Source organism: Buceros rhinoceros, unplaced genomic scaffold (assembly GCF_000710305.1).
Source record: "Buceros rhinoceros silvestris isolate BGI_N320 unplaced genomic scaffold, ASM71030v1 scaffold21148, whole genome shotgun sequence".
Taxonomy (NCBI): Eukaryota; Metazoa; Chordata; class Aves; order Bucerotiformes; family Bucerotidae; genus Buceros; species Buceros rhinoceros.
The window spans coordinates 64106-81743 of record NW_010426687.1 but is presented as its reverse complement, the minus strand read 5'-3'; the positions used below and the strand labels follow the sequence as shown (position 1 = coordinate 81743).

At 36.4% G+C, this 17638-nt stretch overlaps 1 protein-coding gene across 1 annotated transcript in view; it reads right to left on the bottom strand.

The window, feature by feature from the left end:
* Nucleotides 1-511: 511 nt before the first annotated feature.
* The window catches only part of LPHN2 (latrophilin 2), a 73497-nt gene continuing 56370 nt past the window's right edge, over nt 512-17638 (bottom strand). The window contains exons 17-23 of the mRNA XM_010141618.1: nt 15049-15140; nt 14150-14194; nt 13002-13170; nt 9314-9442; nt 8797-8893; nt 5902-6030; nt 512-2591 (exon numbers count right to left, since the gene is read on the bottom strand). Coding sequence (XP_010139920.1) covers nt 1837-2591; nt 5902-6030; nt 8797-8893; nt 9314-9442; nt 13002-13170; nt 14150-14194; nt 15049-15140 — 1416 coding nt within the window. The 3' untranslated portion in view covers nt 512-1836. The remainder of the gene's footprint in view (nt 2592-5901; nt 6031-8796; nt 8894-9313; nt 9443-13001; nt 13171-14149; nt 14195-15048; nt 15141-17638) is intronic.

Below are 17638 nucleotides of genomic sequence, written 5' to 3'. Positions count from 1 at the left end.
GCCTTCTGCAGTTCTTTAGTCTGATTGATAAAAATAGGGACAGTCATGCTTATTTAGCTAACTCAAACCAGTGCCGGGATGGATTAGTTATTTAGACAGCACTCGGAATTCTAGCCAAACGCTGCTTATTCATGGTTTCCCCACTGCAACAATGTATCTTCATCACTAATAATTAACTGCCAATTACTGTTGCTGAGAATATGATAGTGGTGTTTACCACCCTCTTTTTAATTTCAGTTCAGATGCCTACTTAAAAGTTATGTAAATATAGGAAATTACAGCATCATTTTCCTCATGACCCTGCTATGGCCGAATTTGATTCTAGTCAATAGTGACGAGAGTAATGACTAGTAGATGACCTCTCTTCTGTGGAGCTATACAGACGGTTTCTATTGTATTCTCGACACTTTCATAATGAAGTGTAAAGAAGTCATTCTAAGCAGGATACAGCTGGGGCGAAGGACTGCTGATGCCAATTATGCTTCATACATAATAATGCACATTTTACCTATTTGGAAAAAAATTCACATTTATTTACTGTCAAACAGGTGTTAAACTTTACACTGGATATTAGTGATGGGCTCACTATTAACAGGTTTACACAAAGGGATGAAAAAAGCAGAATTTTCTTGAAACAATTTACATTTCATTAGATTTTTATAATAAAATAAATTAATTACTAAATATAGGCAGGAGGAATATGGAAGAGTAATAATTATGTTTTATTTAATTTTTTTAAAGGACAGGCACCTTTTATTCACGAGAAAGCTTGTGAGAAGTGTCCAGTGTCCCCTTTACCCCTTACCACCCAACCCTGATTAAAGAATGAACAGGGAACTGAGTTACAATCTTTGTTAGCTATACCAAATTTGTGCAAGGCTTGGCATAATTGGCTTCTAAAACAAATTTCTTCCCAAATTATGTTTTTTTGGCAATAAAAATTCAAAACATAAGAATAAAAACTAACTTGTCAAAGCAGAACACTGTTTACAGTGAAAAATAAGTGAAAACGGGTAGAACTTGCATTTTAAACATACTACCGTACTATGAACAGAGTGTAAGAAAAAAAAAACAGCTTATAACATATGTGCAACCAAGAGCTTTTCACAATATTTTCTTCAAACTCTTTAAAATTATTTTTTAATGACAATTATATTTCAGTTGGACACAAGTGTATTTATTTTACCCTAGCAATAGAACAAAATATAGTATCTTTAGCCATTTTTTTTTATGATAACGGTTCATTGTACAGTTGAGGAAATATATGAAATAAGGCCTGTGGCTTGATTGCTAGTGGTTAGACATGTATTCAATCTTTGCCCTAATGGAAAAGATTTGCAGAGAACTGCAAACTGATGCAGAATATCTCTCCTGCTTTTGCAAGTCTTGTCAGGAATAGTAAGGTACAGTAAATTTGTCCCACAGGATTTCAGAGCCTACGCCTTGTATATAATACAATGTAGGCCTAGAAAAAAAACAATGGTGCAGCCATATTTACAAATTTAGTTCACAAACTGCTGCAGTAAAATGGCTGGAAAGTGTTTATTTATTTTTTTTTCACAATTTTGTTAAATTCAGCAGCAGAAGATATCTTAAAATACCTTGTTGGTATTTCTTTTCTTTGTAACAAATAATTCATTTTAGTATACTCTGTGTATATACAAAGTTTTTGTTTTATAAAAATTCACAGAACTGCGAGGTCCAGTCATCCCCATTACTGGAGAACCACAGGGTCAACAGAATTGTCTCTTCAAGCAGGTACGAGGGAGCCTGCATGGGGCCAATCAAGTCTTTTTAATACTTGTACGTGGCCTTTAATATTTCTTTGCTACACTATTAAAGGCTTGTCACTAGTTGCATTTGTCCTTCTCTAACGTCCCCTTCTGGAATACATCCTTCCTTGTTAATGGGAATTATATAGCCGTCGCTATTACCCCTGCTGATTTGATAGTACATCTGAAGCTGATGGCCAGCTCCAAGGTTTGGCATGCTCTTGTAGTAAATGTCCTCATTTTCACTCCTCCTGCAGGGAGAAAGATCTTCTTCGACGTCAGGGCTGCTCTCTGGATAGGGAGAGTCTCTGAGATTGGGCATGCTCGTGTAAAGAGAGTCTCTGTTGGGGGACTGGAGGTGGTCGTCAGCCTCGGCTGTCAGCTGTGAGACGTAGCTGTCAGTTCCCTCGGTCTTCACTTTCTTCTGTGGCTGGTACAGAAGGGAGTGAGTCCGCTGAGGAATGAGTGGGGCCTCAAGCTCTTTGTGGTGAAGCTCCAGCCCCGGGGTATCACTGTGCATCAAAGATGAGGCATCTGCCACGATGGCGTCATCTTCGCTACTGCTCCCGCCAATCACAGCTTTGGCTGGTAGTGTGCGCTCCAGGTTGTGGTTCTTGCTGCTGCCCCGCAGGTTGTTGTGCACTAATTCTGAAATGATCATTTTCTCAAAAGCAGTATCATTCAGGCTTAGTCCACAGTCTACAACTTGCACGCTATCGTTATAGTCTCCGTTGCGCAATGAGTAGCTGTTGTTGAAATTACCATTTAGCGGTAGAGTATCCATGGCACTTGTATCCCTGGCATTGTTCAGTGAATGTCCTGAAATGCAGAAGGACAGCTCTGGTTATTGCCTGATGTGCTTTTTATCACTTTTTTTGGTTTTTATTCTAACAAAATTCTTTAATGTAGTTCAGGACAAAGCTGTACTTGAAAGACTTCAGAAAAGTTAGGTTACTGAACATTCCCAAATGTAAACAGTTGCACACCTTACAGGAAAGATGCATTTTAAAAATAGTAACATGTATTTCCTGGGGGGAGTAGTGGCATTTTACTCTCTCAATTTAGTGTCAATTCTGTGACTCTTCCACAAGGAACTGTTCACTCCATGCCCTTGCATATGTAATGCAAAGCAATTCATTTGAAAACATCTATGTTTTGAAGTACACCACCATGATTTAGAAAAAGAAAATTAACAGAATTTGTCCTAAACAACACTAAATTAAAAAGGAATTAGATAACAGACGTAACTGAAGGTAAATGTACAACATAAACCCACGTAAGTGGCAAGCAACTACTTTAACAACATTTCTAACATTTTTTCCCTTTTTTTTTTTTTTGAGATGAAGTAAAGAAAAGAATGAAAAAAATGGATAAATACAAAGAATTTATGTTAAACAAGGACAGCCATCTTTCACACTACAGGGACCAGGGCCCACAAGCACCATCCAACAACACGATAGACAGCAGGTGGAATGACTCACTTTGGACAACTCACATCATGTCTGTCTGCTCAGGCTATCTGGCCTAAGAGTAGCTGATATATAAAAGAAAGTAAAATGATTTATTGTAACATGATGAAGAATTACTGAGCTTCTCAGCAACTTAGTCAGAGCAAGGGTTCAGCAAATTAGATTACTAAGCAATAACAGCTTTTCTTTTCCCACTTAATGTAATTTTTTTGCACTAATATTCTGTCTGCCAACAATGGCCCCAGGCTTCTAAAGGTCAAAGTTTGCCTGCAGTCTGCATCAGTCACAGTGACAGCACTGAATGAACCAGAATAGTTAATTAAGAGTTAGGCCCACAGTTACCATGGGCATGAAAGTCAAATGCAAAAATGTTAGGAATTTCTGTAAGTATGGGTCACAGAAATTAAACCAAAGAATAAATATTAGTTGTGGAATGGGAAGAGGAAATCAGCCATAGCTGATATCTCATAGCTGCTGGAGAAATGACAGATTGGGTAAGTCCGCTGGAAACATGAAAAGAAGTTTAAGGGGGGGGAGGGGGAAATGAAGTCTTGTGATGATTAAGGTCTTTATGCTTTTGGTTTTGGCTTTTTTTTTCTTTTTCGGTAACACAAAGAAAAGGTTTTCCTATAGACACAAAGACATGTAAACTATGACAGCACAGTGCTTCCCAAGCAAAGGAAAAGAAAAAGAAAAAAAGAAAAAACTTTGAAAGAAATTAAACAGGCGAACCATGGAAAGTCAGATGGTTAAAGCATTCCTAGAAAATCACTTTATCTACAGATATGTCTGAAAGTAATGAAAGAATGGCGTGACTTTACTGAAATGAGACTGACCACTGTGAGGCTGCTGCATTATATGCAAGGCTTGGAGGAGTATAAGAAAAGAGTTGTTTTGGAAAAGGTTATATGTTTTCCCATTCTGGGGTTATTTCATAATTAAAGCTGCAGCTTATCCTAGAAAATTCAATCTTCTTTAGAAATACTGTTTTCAATTAAAAAGTAATTGCGTTTTCTCAAGAAAAGATGTTTGTCTTCAACTTTAAAAAATAGAGTAATAATTTCCAAATAAATTCTGAGTAATTTGCGAATCATTTTGTATTTGTGTTATTGTTAACTCCTCTCCATGTGTACTGATTTAAGCAGTGATGAGGGTTGTTTGAAAGGTCTCTTTAAGCTTTGATTAAACAACTTTGTAGTTTTGCAATTTCATAGATGTTCCAAGATTTTTCTTGCAATGGATTTAGCTGCACAGAACATATGGCATTTATAAAAGTAGACAACACATGGACCACATGCTGGCATTCATTTCCCTCATGGAAGTGATTTAATTCTATAATTTTAATTCTCTTTTCTTCTGCTATACAGATACCAAAATATATCTGATAATCCAAAATGAGTTTTCTATGATATACTGCAGAATTAAGCCTGTTAGAATATATTCAAATTAGTTTGATGAAGCAAATTTTGTTGCCCATGATCAGATAATTATTTTGAAATCTTTCCATAGCCTGTAGCAAGATTACTGTGGGAATGTGAAAATATAAGTAAATTGTTAAGCATTTCTGCTTGACACTTCTTTGGCTTTAAACAGCAAATTATTTCAGCATTGCATAACTTCTGTTACCAATAGGGTTTGCTACAGACCTCATGTTGTTTCCAAAAAGCAGTATGCAAGTACTTTTTGAATGTGGAAACATTTCATTTGCAAATTGTGAACCACTTGCCCGCTGAGTCTACTTCATGACTGCTAGTTATGTTTTAATTGTGCCCATTAAAAATCATGCTGAAAAAATTTACATTTGATAGGCAAAGTTAAGTTTTACTCCCATACTTGTCTCTCTGTAGGTTGCTAGAGGAAAGCATAAGGAAAGTAAGAAAACAAGAGAATGAAAAGAGAAACTACAGTTCAGTTAAAAGGGAAACTTGAAATAAAAACTGGAAACAGACTTTCATGAGCTCTTTATCAAAGATTTATCGTTCCAGTTATACTAACGTGGTCACATGACTCATCAAACAGTAATTGTTAGGTATTTACTGATGAATTGCACTATAGTTCAAAAAAGCGACTAAATAATGTACGAACAAAATGTTAGGTAAGTGATAACACCCTTTATTCCTACGGAACTAAACTATTCTAACTGTTAATCTCAAGATTTTCCTACAGGAAAATGATCTACCATAAAGCTGCACTATACTATAGTTTGGATCTGTTTGATGCTGGATACAATTTTCTACACTGGGGTATCCAAAGGTGTCAAGATGTCTTGTGCTGCTTTAGCATCTAATCCGTTCCATAAGCAGTTTTTTCTCAGCACGCTTTAGAGTCAACCTTATATTGCATAGACATGATACCTCTAAGTGATATCTATCTTGAAGAAGGGCTCTCGGACCATGTGGTGTCAGTCCTGTAATAGTATATTAAGATTTATGCCACCTGTGTTAAAAACATGGATAATTATTGGTAAATACTGTTATGGCAAAGGCATTACTATAATATAGTGCAGTTTTACACGCTGACATTGGCAATACTGTATTTCTCGAACTGACAAAATTCAGAATGCACGGCTAGGGTATTGCAACTTGAGTTTCTACCTAGGGAAAAGAAGGGATTTGGAGCGAGCCAAGAAAAGTGGTTTTATTCAGGAAGTATAAGCACACCTGGTGAGTTAAACACAGGAGCTGAAGGGGCATTACATACAACTGTTTCAGCGAGCAATGTGTTATAGGGGTTGTTAGTGCCATGTGGTCGAAGAAGAGGGTTTGTTAGTAGGTAATTGCCAGTCATTCCTAAAGCAAAAGAAACAGAAAAAAATGTCAGTTCTTTAATTTTAGGCTGACAGTTTCAATAAAGAATATTTTTTATTCATCATGAATCATGTAGGACTTGTCAAATGTAATTCAGCTGAAAATTTCTGAATGTACTTGAACTATGTATTTGAAATGGGAGCTGGAAAACACAGTTAGATTCCAGTAATTCACAGGTGCTGTCCAAATCCCCAAAGTAAACATCTGGTGAGAGTGACATTTACTAATGTATACAAAATCACTGTTACACAAGAATAGCAATTAAATGTGTAGAGATCAAGGTACTACATGAAGCTATTAAACTTTAAAAATGATTGTATGGAACAATTCTGTCCAGAATTGAGAGAACAGAGTTTCTTGAATTAAGAAGTACTGAAAAATCTCTTACGACAGGATTGGAGCTGTTATTCACTTTATTAAAAACACAGGGATAGTGGAAGGGAATTGCTGTTTTCAAACAGACAGTGGATGACAAACTGCAAGAAGCGTATCTTAGTATATGCAAAAGTATGCATGCTGAGGGGAAAGCAAAATATTTGCTCTAAGAAATCAGAGTATTCACATTTTTCTCCCGGGACATTCAAGCTGCAAATTTATCTTCCAGGTTTTAAAAAAGAATTCCTTGAATGACAAATTTTCTTTAAACAATCAGTTCACAAACAATGTAAGAAAGACAAAGCAAAAACCTCAGGAACAGATTTTTTTAAAAACCCGTTTTACATATTAACAACATTTATCAACTCTCAGAATAATTAGAAAAAAATCAGCATATTTTGAGAAATTATTAAGAAGTCAATCTCTGATTTTTAGCTACTAGAAGAAAAATGGATTGGAATAATGACAAAAAAGCCTCTAAACACACAAAATGATGTGATTTAAAATCATTAACGTAAAATTCTACTTTCTTTTCTATTGCATTGCACAGCAGTATATCAGGATCAGTGTATTACAGACCCACGGACAACTAAAGAGCCAGCTGTATTTTTATAGTATGGATATTTTTGTTCGGCAAGGAAAAGTAGTATATATTCCAAATATTAGTGCTTTTGTACCGCCATAGATACTTGGTAGCACAAACGAACAGAATTTCTAAGATTCAGAGAATTATTGCCTGATTATACTAATCTTATTTGAAAGTTTCTATCAGTGAACAAGAGAACGGGTTTTATCACAGCTTTTTTCAGTTGCAATGTACTTACTACTAGAAATACTAACTGAAATATATTTTGATTGCTTTTTTGGGTGTTTACTGTGTTTAATCTTTGTTAGAATTATTACTCTAATTTATAGTTAAGGGAATATTTTTTTCAATACAAAATTTTTTGCCACCTTTAAAAGCTTTTTTATTTTAAAGGAAAAATTACACTCGCTATTAATTATTAAACTACCCTTATATGTAAGTATCACTGAGATAGTGACAATGTTATAACTGAATGAAGATTATATCGATTTTTCTCATCATGGCAGAACATCTCCAGTGACTTGAGACCAGAGCTCCGAAACATGAAGACCTCCAAGACCTCTGTTCAACCGTAAATTAACTGAGGATACAGTATGGTTAGAGCAAACCTCAGGAGCCAAGAGACATTAAATTAGGGTGAAATCCAGGACTTTTATCTCTAGTGTATTTATGGGATTTTTAGGAAGACACTGGAAGAGAATGTACTTTTTTCTTGGGCATGAAAAATATGTATTTTCTACTTAGAAGTTACTTAATTTTGATTTTGCCAGAGAAACATAAAAGATTCAGATGGGGGAAGCAATGAGACACACAGGTCTAATCCACTTTCTGTATACCAAAAAGCAAAAATAGAATCATGCTTTCTGAACTCTATCTTTTGCAAAATACCACATTTTTTAATTCCAGAATTAATGTGAGTTAAGTACATTTGCCTTCTACCAAATCTTGAGAAAAACCAGAGGGATGAAAATTTGCTAGTTATGGTTGATGAGCAGCCCTGACAACCGTGAATTTTGTTTGAAATTTTGTGAGTTGAGCAGGAACTGGTCACAATGAGATCACGGCTATTTGTTCTTCTAGAGATGCAGGTGAAAGAACAGGCTTTGAACTTGGCTTGCACAAAGCAGTCCTCCCTCCACCACTAGCTCAAACTGCCTTAAAAAAAACACAAGGGGAAGGGGAGAAAAGAAGGGATGTTCTGTCTTGGTTAATCCCTTGATTTCTAACTGGATGTGAGAATGAGTTAAGAGATTTCGAAGTCTATTTGAGCTGAGAAATTTGGAGTTTTGGCTTTCCTGTGCCTGAAAATCTGGATTTTATCCGATGGGACAGATACGATGCTCTTTGAAATAGAAAAGATAAATGATTTACAGACATCTTTTGCATAGAAATGATATAAATTAGATTTCACTGGGAAAATTTCTGCACCTAAAAATCATAGTCAAATATGCATTAAAATGTTACTGCACTCATATTTCTGTTTCGGATTTAACCTATAAAGGTTAGGAAAGATTTAAAATTATGATCTTGCTTTTAAGTTACATTATTGATGAAACTTATTTAAATACATTCCCAGAAATGAAGGAATTCAACTTCTATAGCAGGGGGCCAGCTGAGGGAACAAGATTTTTGAAAGTGCTGGTGAATGACTTTAAAACTCTCCTTTCAGAGAACATTTGTTCCAGATTTTTTTTTCCAAACATCCTTTTCAATTCTTCTGTGTTAAATGTTACAAAATCTGTATAAAATTTAAGGCTTCTAAAACTGAAATGTTCCCAGTGACTGACCTTGATTAAGTGTTGAAGTGCTGTTGATGTCACCTGAGATAAAAGACGATTCAGATTGTTTTCTCACAGTATCATTCCACATCCTCCTTATACGACTCTGTTAACATAAAGCAGTGAGACAGAAGCACAGAAAATTACAAAAACATTTTTTCCTACTTAGGTGCTATTATGTAGAATATGTGAGTTCATTTTGGCCTAAAGTAAGCCACTCTTCTAGACACAGTGAAAACTCTGCCTTTTTTAAAATTAAAACTCTAATTTGTTAAATTTAATTTAGATGAAGCATGATGGTATAAACCCTTCTATAAACCAGCCCCTAATTACAAGAAAAATAAGGTTTTGCATTAGACCAAAGTAAAAGGAAATTTTTAAAAAGAAATCCATTCTACTATGCAGAAGTATGTATTTGCCATCTAAATGATAACAATGAGAAAACAATTAGTGTTTTGGATTGTAACACATCTCAATAGGCTTCTACAAGTAAGGTTAATTAAAAGATATTGTCAGTCTTTGGTACCTGAGTGCCAGAGGAATAGCGAGCACTAGTTCTTGTTGTCGATGCCTTCACTGAACTGTGGGGACTCTCAGTTGGCAGTCCACCGCAGCAGTAGGAATGTCGGAAGCATTTGCCATATTCCTTACGTACCTACAGAAGAAAAAAAATGGCTTAGCACAAAAAACAGTGTTAGGTATCTCTGCTGGCAAAACTACATAAAACCTGAATTGGAACTAAACACACACTTTTCCAACACATAAATAATTCTCGTCTGTTGAATTCTTCACCATTAGCAAAATCAAGTATTTTTTCCTACTTAGTGGCAGTGTTATCAGCTATCCTGGATTTTTTAACAACTTCTTTCAAAAGTACGCACACACTTCACTTAGACGTGCCTGAATAATCATTACTGATTTGTGGGATTGTTTTTATTTCATCTTCACATTGTAGATTAATATAGTTACGTTTAACTGAATTGAAACTGGCTGAAAATAGTCCTCTTTATATGAGGTTTTTGGTGCAGAAACCACTGAAAGCCTATCTCCCCATCCTAGCAGGCAGAAGGTCTGAGGTAACTAGCTTTTGCACTGCTCGGTACTGCCCATTATGTTACCCCTGCAAATGACTATAAAGGCATTTTCATGTAAAGTTACTCTGTGTAACTCAAACAGCTGCTAGTTCACACGGTCACACCTGCTTTGGGATTGCACAAAGCTCACAAATGCCACTGTCACACTCGAGGCAGAGTGCCAGCTATGCTGGTGGAGGCACTGTCCATGTTCCAGAGACAAATTTTGAACTGTGAAGTCCGTGAAATGGAGCATTTTTCACTTTTATGACCAAAAAATAAAAGCCTCATTACAGTCTTTGCTGAACCTAGAAATTTGAATGTACCTATGTATATGAGATTTTTTTGTCTGACAGAGCAATAAAACTAATTAATGATTCCAGTATTTGGCCTGCATTTATTCACTTTCTGTTTTCAGTGACCTACTGGAAACTTTAGTTTTGTAATTTTGTTAACATGTGTCGTGAAAGTAATTAGGATTAATTTACAGAGCAGCTAATTCTCTCATACTTGGTGACTGCTGCACTGATGACTATTTTTTTTCAGATAATGGAAGAGTGCACGCACACCTTGGCAGCATGACAGCATTAGCGAAAGGACACAGCGGATAGAATTTGTAAGGAAGTCTAAACTGATAAATCTTCCACCAGATACTTGGGAATCTAAACATCTCTTCTACAGCAATGAGACTTCAAAGTTTCTGGGAAAAGAGGGATTTCAGCTAATCTGGAAATTGTGCTTGACCTATGAATATACAGGACAGAAAGTAAGTTATGTGTGTCAAAAGAGGAGAGGGGAAAATACAAAAAGTTAGTAGTGTGGATTTACATACGCTTTGTACTGTTTTCAATAGTATGAGAATTTTACTCATGGAATACCTACTGTGATGTTTCTATAAACCACAAGTTGAAGAAAATTTTTATGGTTAGTGCCTTAACTTCAAGCTAGGAACAATAACTCATCTTTTTATGAAAGTATATGGTACACATTTTAAGTGAACCCCTATCTATATCAGCACAAAAGACACATAAAAGAATGAAAGCAGAAATGCATGGACATAGAACTATAATCTTTAACTCTGTAGTCTGAAAAACGTAAGTCTATATATATCATCACTAGATGGTATATCACCTAAGAAAATACATTCCTGAACACTAATGGATATTAAATGCTCCAAACCACTACAGAGTGGAGACAATAGCAATCAAAACTATAGTTTTACCCAAATACCACCCTCCAAGGCTGTTTTTGCCTAATGCCTATATTGCAGTGAATGTACATTATCTGTCAGTACTGCGCCTTCCACTGTCATTATTTCTAAATTATAGCTTGTTGGAAACTGATGGAAGCAACAGCACTATCATCTTGTCAGAACTGGAAGCATAATAGTTTTCACTTTCACAATTCTATTTCTCTGTTCAATTTAGTGACCAACTAGTAATAACAGAATAAAAAGACTACATTAGCTATGCAGACAGAGGATAGGATGATATCCAGTCAAAGGCACTGAAACTTAAAAATCTTAAATGGCAGCTTTAATATTCTTTCAGGTATAAATCTTATTGCTCTAGGTTATGCTTATTCACACTTGACTGGTATTTTAATATTGCTTTTTGCTGACTCCACTTAATATTAAAACAATGCACAGCTGTAAAAAGAAATAAAAAGGAATCTGTTTTTAATTTTCAAATCCAATACAAGTGGTAGAAAGGGCAACATTATAAAAAAAAAACCTTAATCTAGAAATTATTTGCATTTTGAGGATGTTTGCATTTTCTTCCCTGTCTTCTCTTCTTAGGCTCAATCTCCTCCATAAGTATGGTTTTGTTCTCTCAAAATGAGAGAAGTCCTGTGTTCATCTCTTCCTGAAATATGGCTGAATACTGTTGTCCACACCAAATTCAGAGACTCTGATGCTGTTAGAGCTGGTAGTTGAGAACACACAAGAATGTGATTTTTGTCCTTATGCAGCAACACTTTATCCAATGGTCTCAAACCATTTTCTAAGTATCCGTTAATCATGTGTCTGGCAAGCTAATTATAATGGGAGTTAATAATTGCTAGGTCTCTAGCCTCAAACTGGTAAAAATATTTAGAATCTAAATACTGCAAACTGGGTATTTCCAAATGTAGGATGTATTGCATTTTACATTAAGTTTTTTTGGGGTGGGATTTTTTTTTATGTTTACCCTTCCACTCAACTCTTTTTTTACTTTCATTTGCCAGGTCTTCTAATTCAGGCTATGAGCTTTTTTCTTTTGTCCTTCTCTAAAGAGCCTCTAAGGCATCCTTGGAAGCAGTTTCCACCCTCAGACTGGGGAAGAGAAGAGTGCAGGGAACCCAAAGAGAATCCCACTCAGCTTTGACCCTCACTTCTCTCCTGTTTGCTCCTGTCTCCCCTGAAAGCTTTCACTCTCCACATCAGATCAGCTCCTTCTGACTCCTCTGCTCCCATCAGGCAAAGGGGATTCCAATTTTTCCAAGCTGTTGGATTGCTGGAGGAAGGCAAACACTTGAAAAAAAGTAGTCATGCTGGTATCGTTGGGAAACTTCCGCATTAGCAGCTGTCCAGCATTAACGACTACTTCTTTTTAAGGTGTGCTGAAGTTCATAGTAAATTTAATTTTTACATCTCGATTTTTAATGAACGAGCACTTGTAGTGGAATCCTTGCCTATCACCTGTAGATTTATGCGGCAGCTTAACAGGATCTCAGGAGAGGTTCTCTGCCTTCATCTGAGAAAAAGAGAGAGTTTCCTTTGTTTACAGTGCTGTGGCAGAGGCAGGATTTCTTTCATGCGCACATAAAAGACTTCTGGCTGTAAATCCACACTAACATGTACTACATTACCAATGTTAAACAGTACATCTTCTATAGCAATTTTCTTCCCAAAGCCTAAAAACTTTCGAAGCCCAGGCTGGAAATGCTGCATCCATTTTAAAGCTGCCTAACCCACAGAGCAGTTATATGACTCCCACAAGGATGCACAGCAAGAACTGCTTTTGAATCCTGGTCCCCTCCTCAGACTACTTCAGAATGCTCCAGTTCTTGACACTGTATTTTTTTGCTCTATTCTTTAAGAAATGTATGCAGTATTTTTGAAGAATTAGGGAACATGCATCTGAGTTTTGAGTAACTTACTTTCTTTTGAAGGGCACAATGAAAGATGAAAATAAACATTCCTTGGAAAGCATTAAATACTGTGAAGAGATACGTCATCACAACAGTCCCCTCATTGATAAACAGCAGGCCAAATGACCATGTTAGGCCAAGGAGACACAGGAGAGCAAATGCACCCAGGACCCAGGATCTGTAAAAGAAAATTAATTTTAGTAACACTGCTTATGAGAATGCATGTCACCAAATCCAATATTAACATTTCAGTTCCTGCAGTTGACTTTTACTAGGTTCATATTCAAATGAAAAAATTCCTTGGGTTTAACCTTTTATCTATTGAAGAACGAACAATTCCATTTAGTACTCTTAGTCTCCAGTGAAAACAGCAAGAGTAGATATGACCTTTTTCTTTCTCAAAGACTGCATAGGATGTCAAAACTATTTTGAAATGCAAAAGTATATTGCAAGCCCCAGCTACTCCATTGCTTTATCTGCTTTTAGAAAAGAGATTGATAAATCTGGCTTAGCCACTAATCACACCATAGATTTTAAACAGTGGTGCTGCCATATGACACCAAATAATGTAACACAAATGCACAAAGGTTAAACAGCAGATTAAAAGCCTAGAGCCCAAATCTTTAATGCTCTGATAAACTCAGCTAAACTGAAGCTAGGTGATCTAACTTCTGCATGAAGAAACCCTGCGGAAATGTGACAAATATATGGATATTGCTCTATAGAACAGTCTAAAAAAGATTCCATCATGAATAGGTTAAGGAAAAGGAATTGTAGAGAACGGCACAGAATGAAAGGGAAAGGGAATTTAGTCAGTGAATTCCACATCTAACTAATGATCTTACTTGATAAATGGCTTATTATCTTCATAGCTAGAAAGCATTATAAGCAGAAAAGAGAAACAAAATTATTAGACAGAAGTGAAACAGAAATTAAGAGCATTTTTAATTGTCTATAAAAATTAGTCAAAATTAGGAAATTCAAAATGCAGAGGCAAGCAATTTAAAATTATAAAGGCATTTAATAGATAAAAATTCTTTAGCAAATCAGGTATCTCAAAACTAGTTAATTAAAATTAAGGGAAATCCACAATATTGACCGAGTTTGTAAAGTTAAAAATCATGCTAGAAATTTGTTAATGTAGGGTTCTATCTTACCCAGGTAAGTCCGTATTATAGTAGCCATCACAAACACGGTAATTACTGGTGTGGATGAGAAGACAGAAAGAGGAAAAGGAAGAAAAGAGAGAGATGCTAAAGATTAGCTCTCTCTCTCATCATGCAACATGCAATGAAGCTGATACTGACCTATCTATCTAAAACATCTAGTTCACAATGCTAGCCTTACTGAAAATCTCCCTTCACCATTTTCAACATTCAAAGCAAATCTGTAAGACCCTTTCACATCCAACCCTCAGTGTTAGAAAGTTGCACCATCCCTTCAGTGTTGATAACAAAAACCTTTAGTACAACAGAAAGGTACAGAGAATAAAGACTATCTAAAGAAGCAAGAGCTGTCAAAGCCGCGTTAATTACATAACACTTATATTGCTCTGCAAAGGGGATACTGCAGCACAGCACCATGATAAAGTAAACATTTGTTAAATTAGCATGAAAACAGCAGATAATCTTCAAGTTAACAATAATAATAGAGTCAATTCTCTTGGGAGAACAGGATTACAAGTAGAAACTGCTCAGAACCCCTAAATCAAAAAGTCATTTAACAAAACAAACTTACTATAATCGTATCAGCCATGCAAACAGGAACATCATTTTTGAACTGCATTTTAAATGCAAATGAAATTACTACAGTTCTGTGGCATTTCTGGGAAACAGTTTCTTGGCACTAGTTCCAGGCTGAAATTATCTAATTTTGACCGGCGTTTGTGACATTACAGCAACAATGTGACGAAAGCAGGATTGGCTCTGTTTGCTTCTAATTGACATCTGCAGTTGCTGGGAGACAATGGCATGTGCTCCTAATGGAGAGTACCTTTCAATCAGTTCAGCAATCAGAAAATAATCATAGTTCTCATACTTGAACACAAAGCACTTACTTAATGTTTTCCAACCTGCTAGAGTCTGGTTTCAAAGTGTTTGAGTGCTTCACCATTTTGCACAATGTGATCACCAGGAAGATAAGATTCAGCTGTCAAAACAGGTAAGAATGAAATTAAACTACTTCAAGTATTAGGTTGAATAATGATGATGTTACAGACTAAACAACCCCCCCCTAGTTTATTTTCAAATATGTAGTGAAACTAGGTAACTACATCAGACAGGGCTAAAAGATGATTGCAAATACAGATGGGGGGGGCAGAAGTCCTTGTTTCACTTGATTTTCCAAATTCACCTCATCACCATGAACCATCATATTTAGCTCATGTCCAACACTGGTTATTGTCAGCCCAGCTCTGTCTTCCATCACGTTGTGCTTGGCTCCTGTTCACCTTTGCCTGTCACCTCTGGCCCTGTTCCCCATCTCCTTGACTTCTTCCAAGGACTACAGTTACCCCTTAACGGTATTATACTAGTTGTCTTTTTATCACCCCATCCTGATTCTGGAATGTTTTTTGCCTTTCCTGGTTTCTCCCCCCACTTTTTTTTTTTTTTAAAATTCCCTTTTGTTCTCATAAACCCCAGTGGGGTCTTGAAAACACCTTAAATGTAACAGAAGAAAACAAGAAGAGAAAAAGACACACAGAGATGTAGCGAATGCATCAAACTTAACAGTGCCCTAGACATATGCTGGTGGTGCACCCTCCTCCTGCCCTCTTTTCCTTTGAAGTCTGGATTCTGTCAAAGTGAGACTGCATGCCGCTTGAAGGAAAGGACTATGCTGTCTGTCACTCATACAGATTAACACCAGGGAAGACACTGAAGGCAATTCTTTATACGTATTATATAAAATAAAATTGCATGTTTGTAAACAGTAAGGGCTATGTTCTTTCAGGGAGAAGACATCCTTATCTACTAGTACGATGGTCTACAAGAAACGGCTGAACCGTTAGCTAAGACAAGATGGGCGAATATGCTTGGACATCCTTAAAACACATATATCAGATTACAACCCCATTTTTAAAATCTTCCATACATATCTGCAACTGAATACTGATGGAGAATGATCAAGGTCAGTCTTTCATTTTGGGAATACTTTGCTTTAGGACAGCATCAAAATCCTCACAATTTTTGTAACGCTGGGGATACTCGTTCCTACAACTGTGCCCCAATGGTCAAAAATGTCACTCAAATCCTAATAAAGAGAAACTCTTAACGATCTTGAAGAGATCAGAGTCTCTAATAAAAACACGTATTATAGAAATAACTCCTACTGCTAAGGGTATTCAAGTTATCACTGCTGCTGCTGTGATCAGGATGGACAGTATGAACTATAACGCAGCTCTCAACACCAGGACAGTGTTTTGCAGCTTTTGACCTCATCAGCCCTGATTCCAAGTAAAACATTTTTGCAATTTGTATCTTAATACAAAAAGTGTATGTGAAACAAGTAACAAAAATAAGCTTTTATAATTTATTTCTATCTTTCAAGAACTGACAGAAAATACTCGACTGTTGAGTGGACGTATGTACATGGTGTAGGTCAAGTGTAATTTCCATTGCTGCAAAATGTAATAGAAGTGTCAGTATCTCATGACCCTGCTGATTACCTTTTATGACTCTTACACGTAATGACTAACCAGTTAAGAAACAATTCATTATAGAATTGTGATAATTTTGTTCCTCTTATCTAGGTTTACAGTGTACTGTGTATGTTTCTTGGGTGAGAAAACAAGTTGATTCTCTCCCTGGCCTTTGCAACAGACAGAAGACAGGCTCTGCAGGTGATCTGACCCTCAGTTCCATGCCTTTGCAGGCAGACTTTCTTCTGTATTTGGAAGTTTCTTGCACATTTTGGTAGCTGACATAACATGAACTTCTCCAGCCTGCTTAAAAAAAGATGTAACTTCAATTTACTTTTTGAGAAAATAAACAGATTAAGAGCTAAGAGACATGCCTCATGCCAATCCTAACACATACATCAACTCTGGCTGCAAGCTATGCAACCGGGAGCGCACAATCCAGTCCAGAATAGTATTTACAGCACAGCTGGAAGCTAATCCTTGCCTAAGTAGCTACCCTGGAGTATCCTGTATTGTACTAGCAACATCGTTCTTGGATCAAAAACTCATAGATATAGCTTAGCCCGTAAATGACTGCCTTACGAAACAAGAGGGTTTTATCCTCTGATTCTTTGTACGACTGAACTGCTGGTTTGACATATGAAAAACAAAAGCTTGTATTTACATACTGAGGTCCCTTCGGTGATATGCAAGCAGTCATGGCCCTACCCCAGAGCCTGAGCCAAGCTCTAGCGTATTAAGCAGGTTTTATCTAGATATATGTATACATGCACCTGCTGAAAAGAGTACACAGCACTTTCTTAACAGTCATTTTAATTGTAGCTTAGGTACAAAAGCAGCCCACAGAAATAATAACGCTGTATCACAGTAGATGAAAAAGTCCTTCCAGGAAAAGAAGAAAAAAAAAGCAAAATATTGTACTTTGAAGACCAATTAACTAAGACAACAGAGCATATGACACCTGTTTCTCCACTGCTGTGAAATATTGCATAGTTTTTAGGTTCAG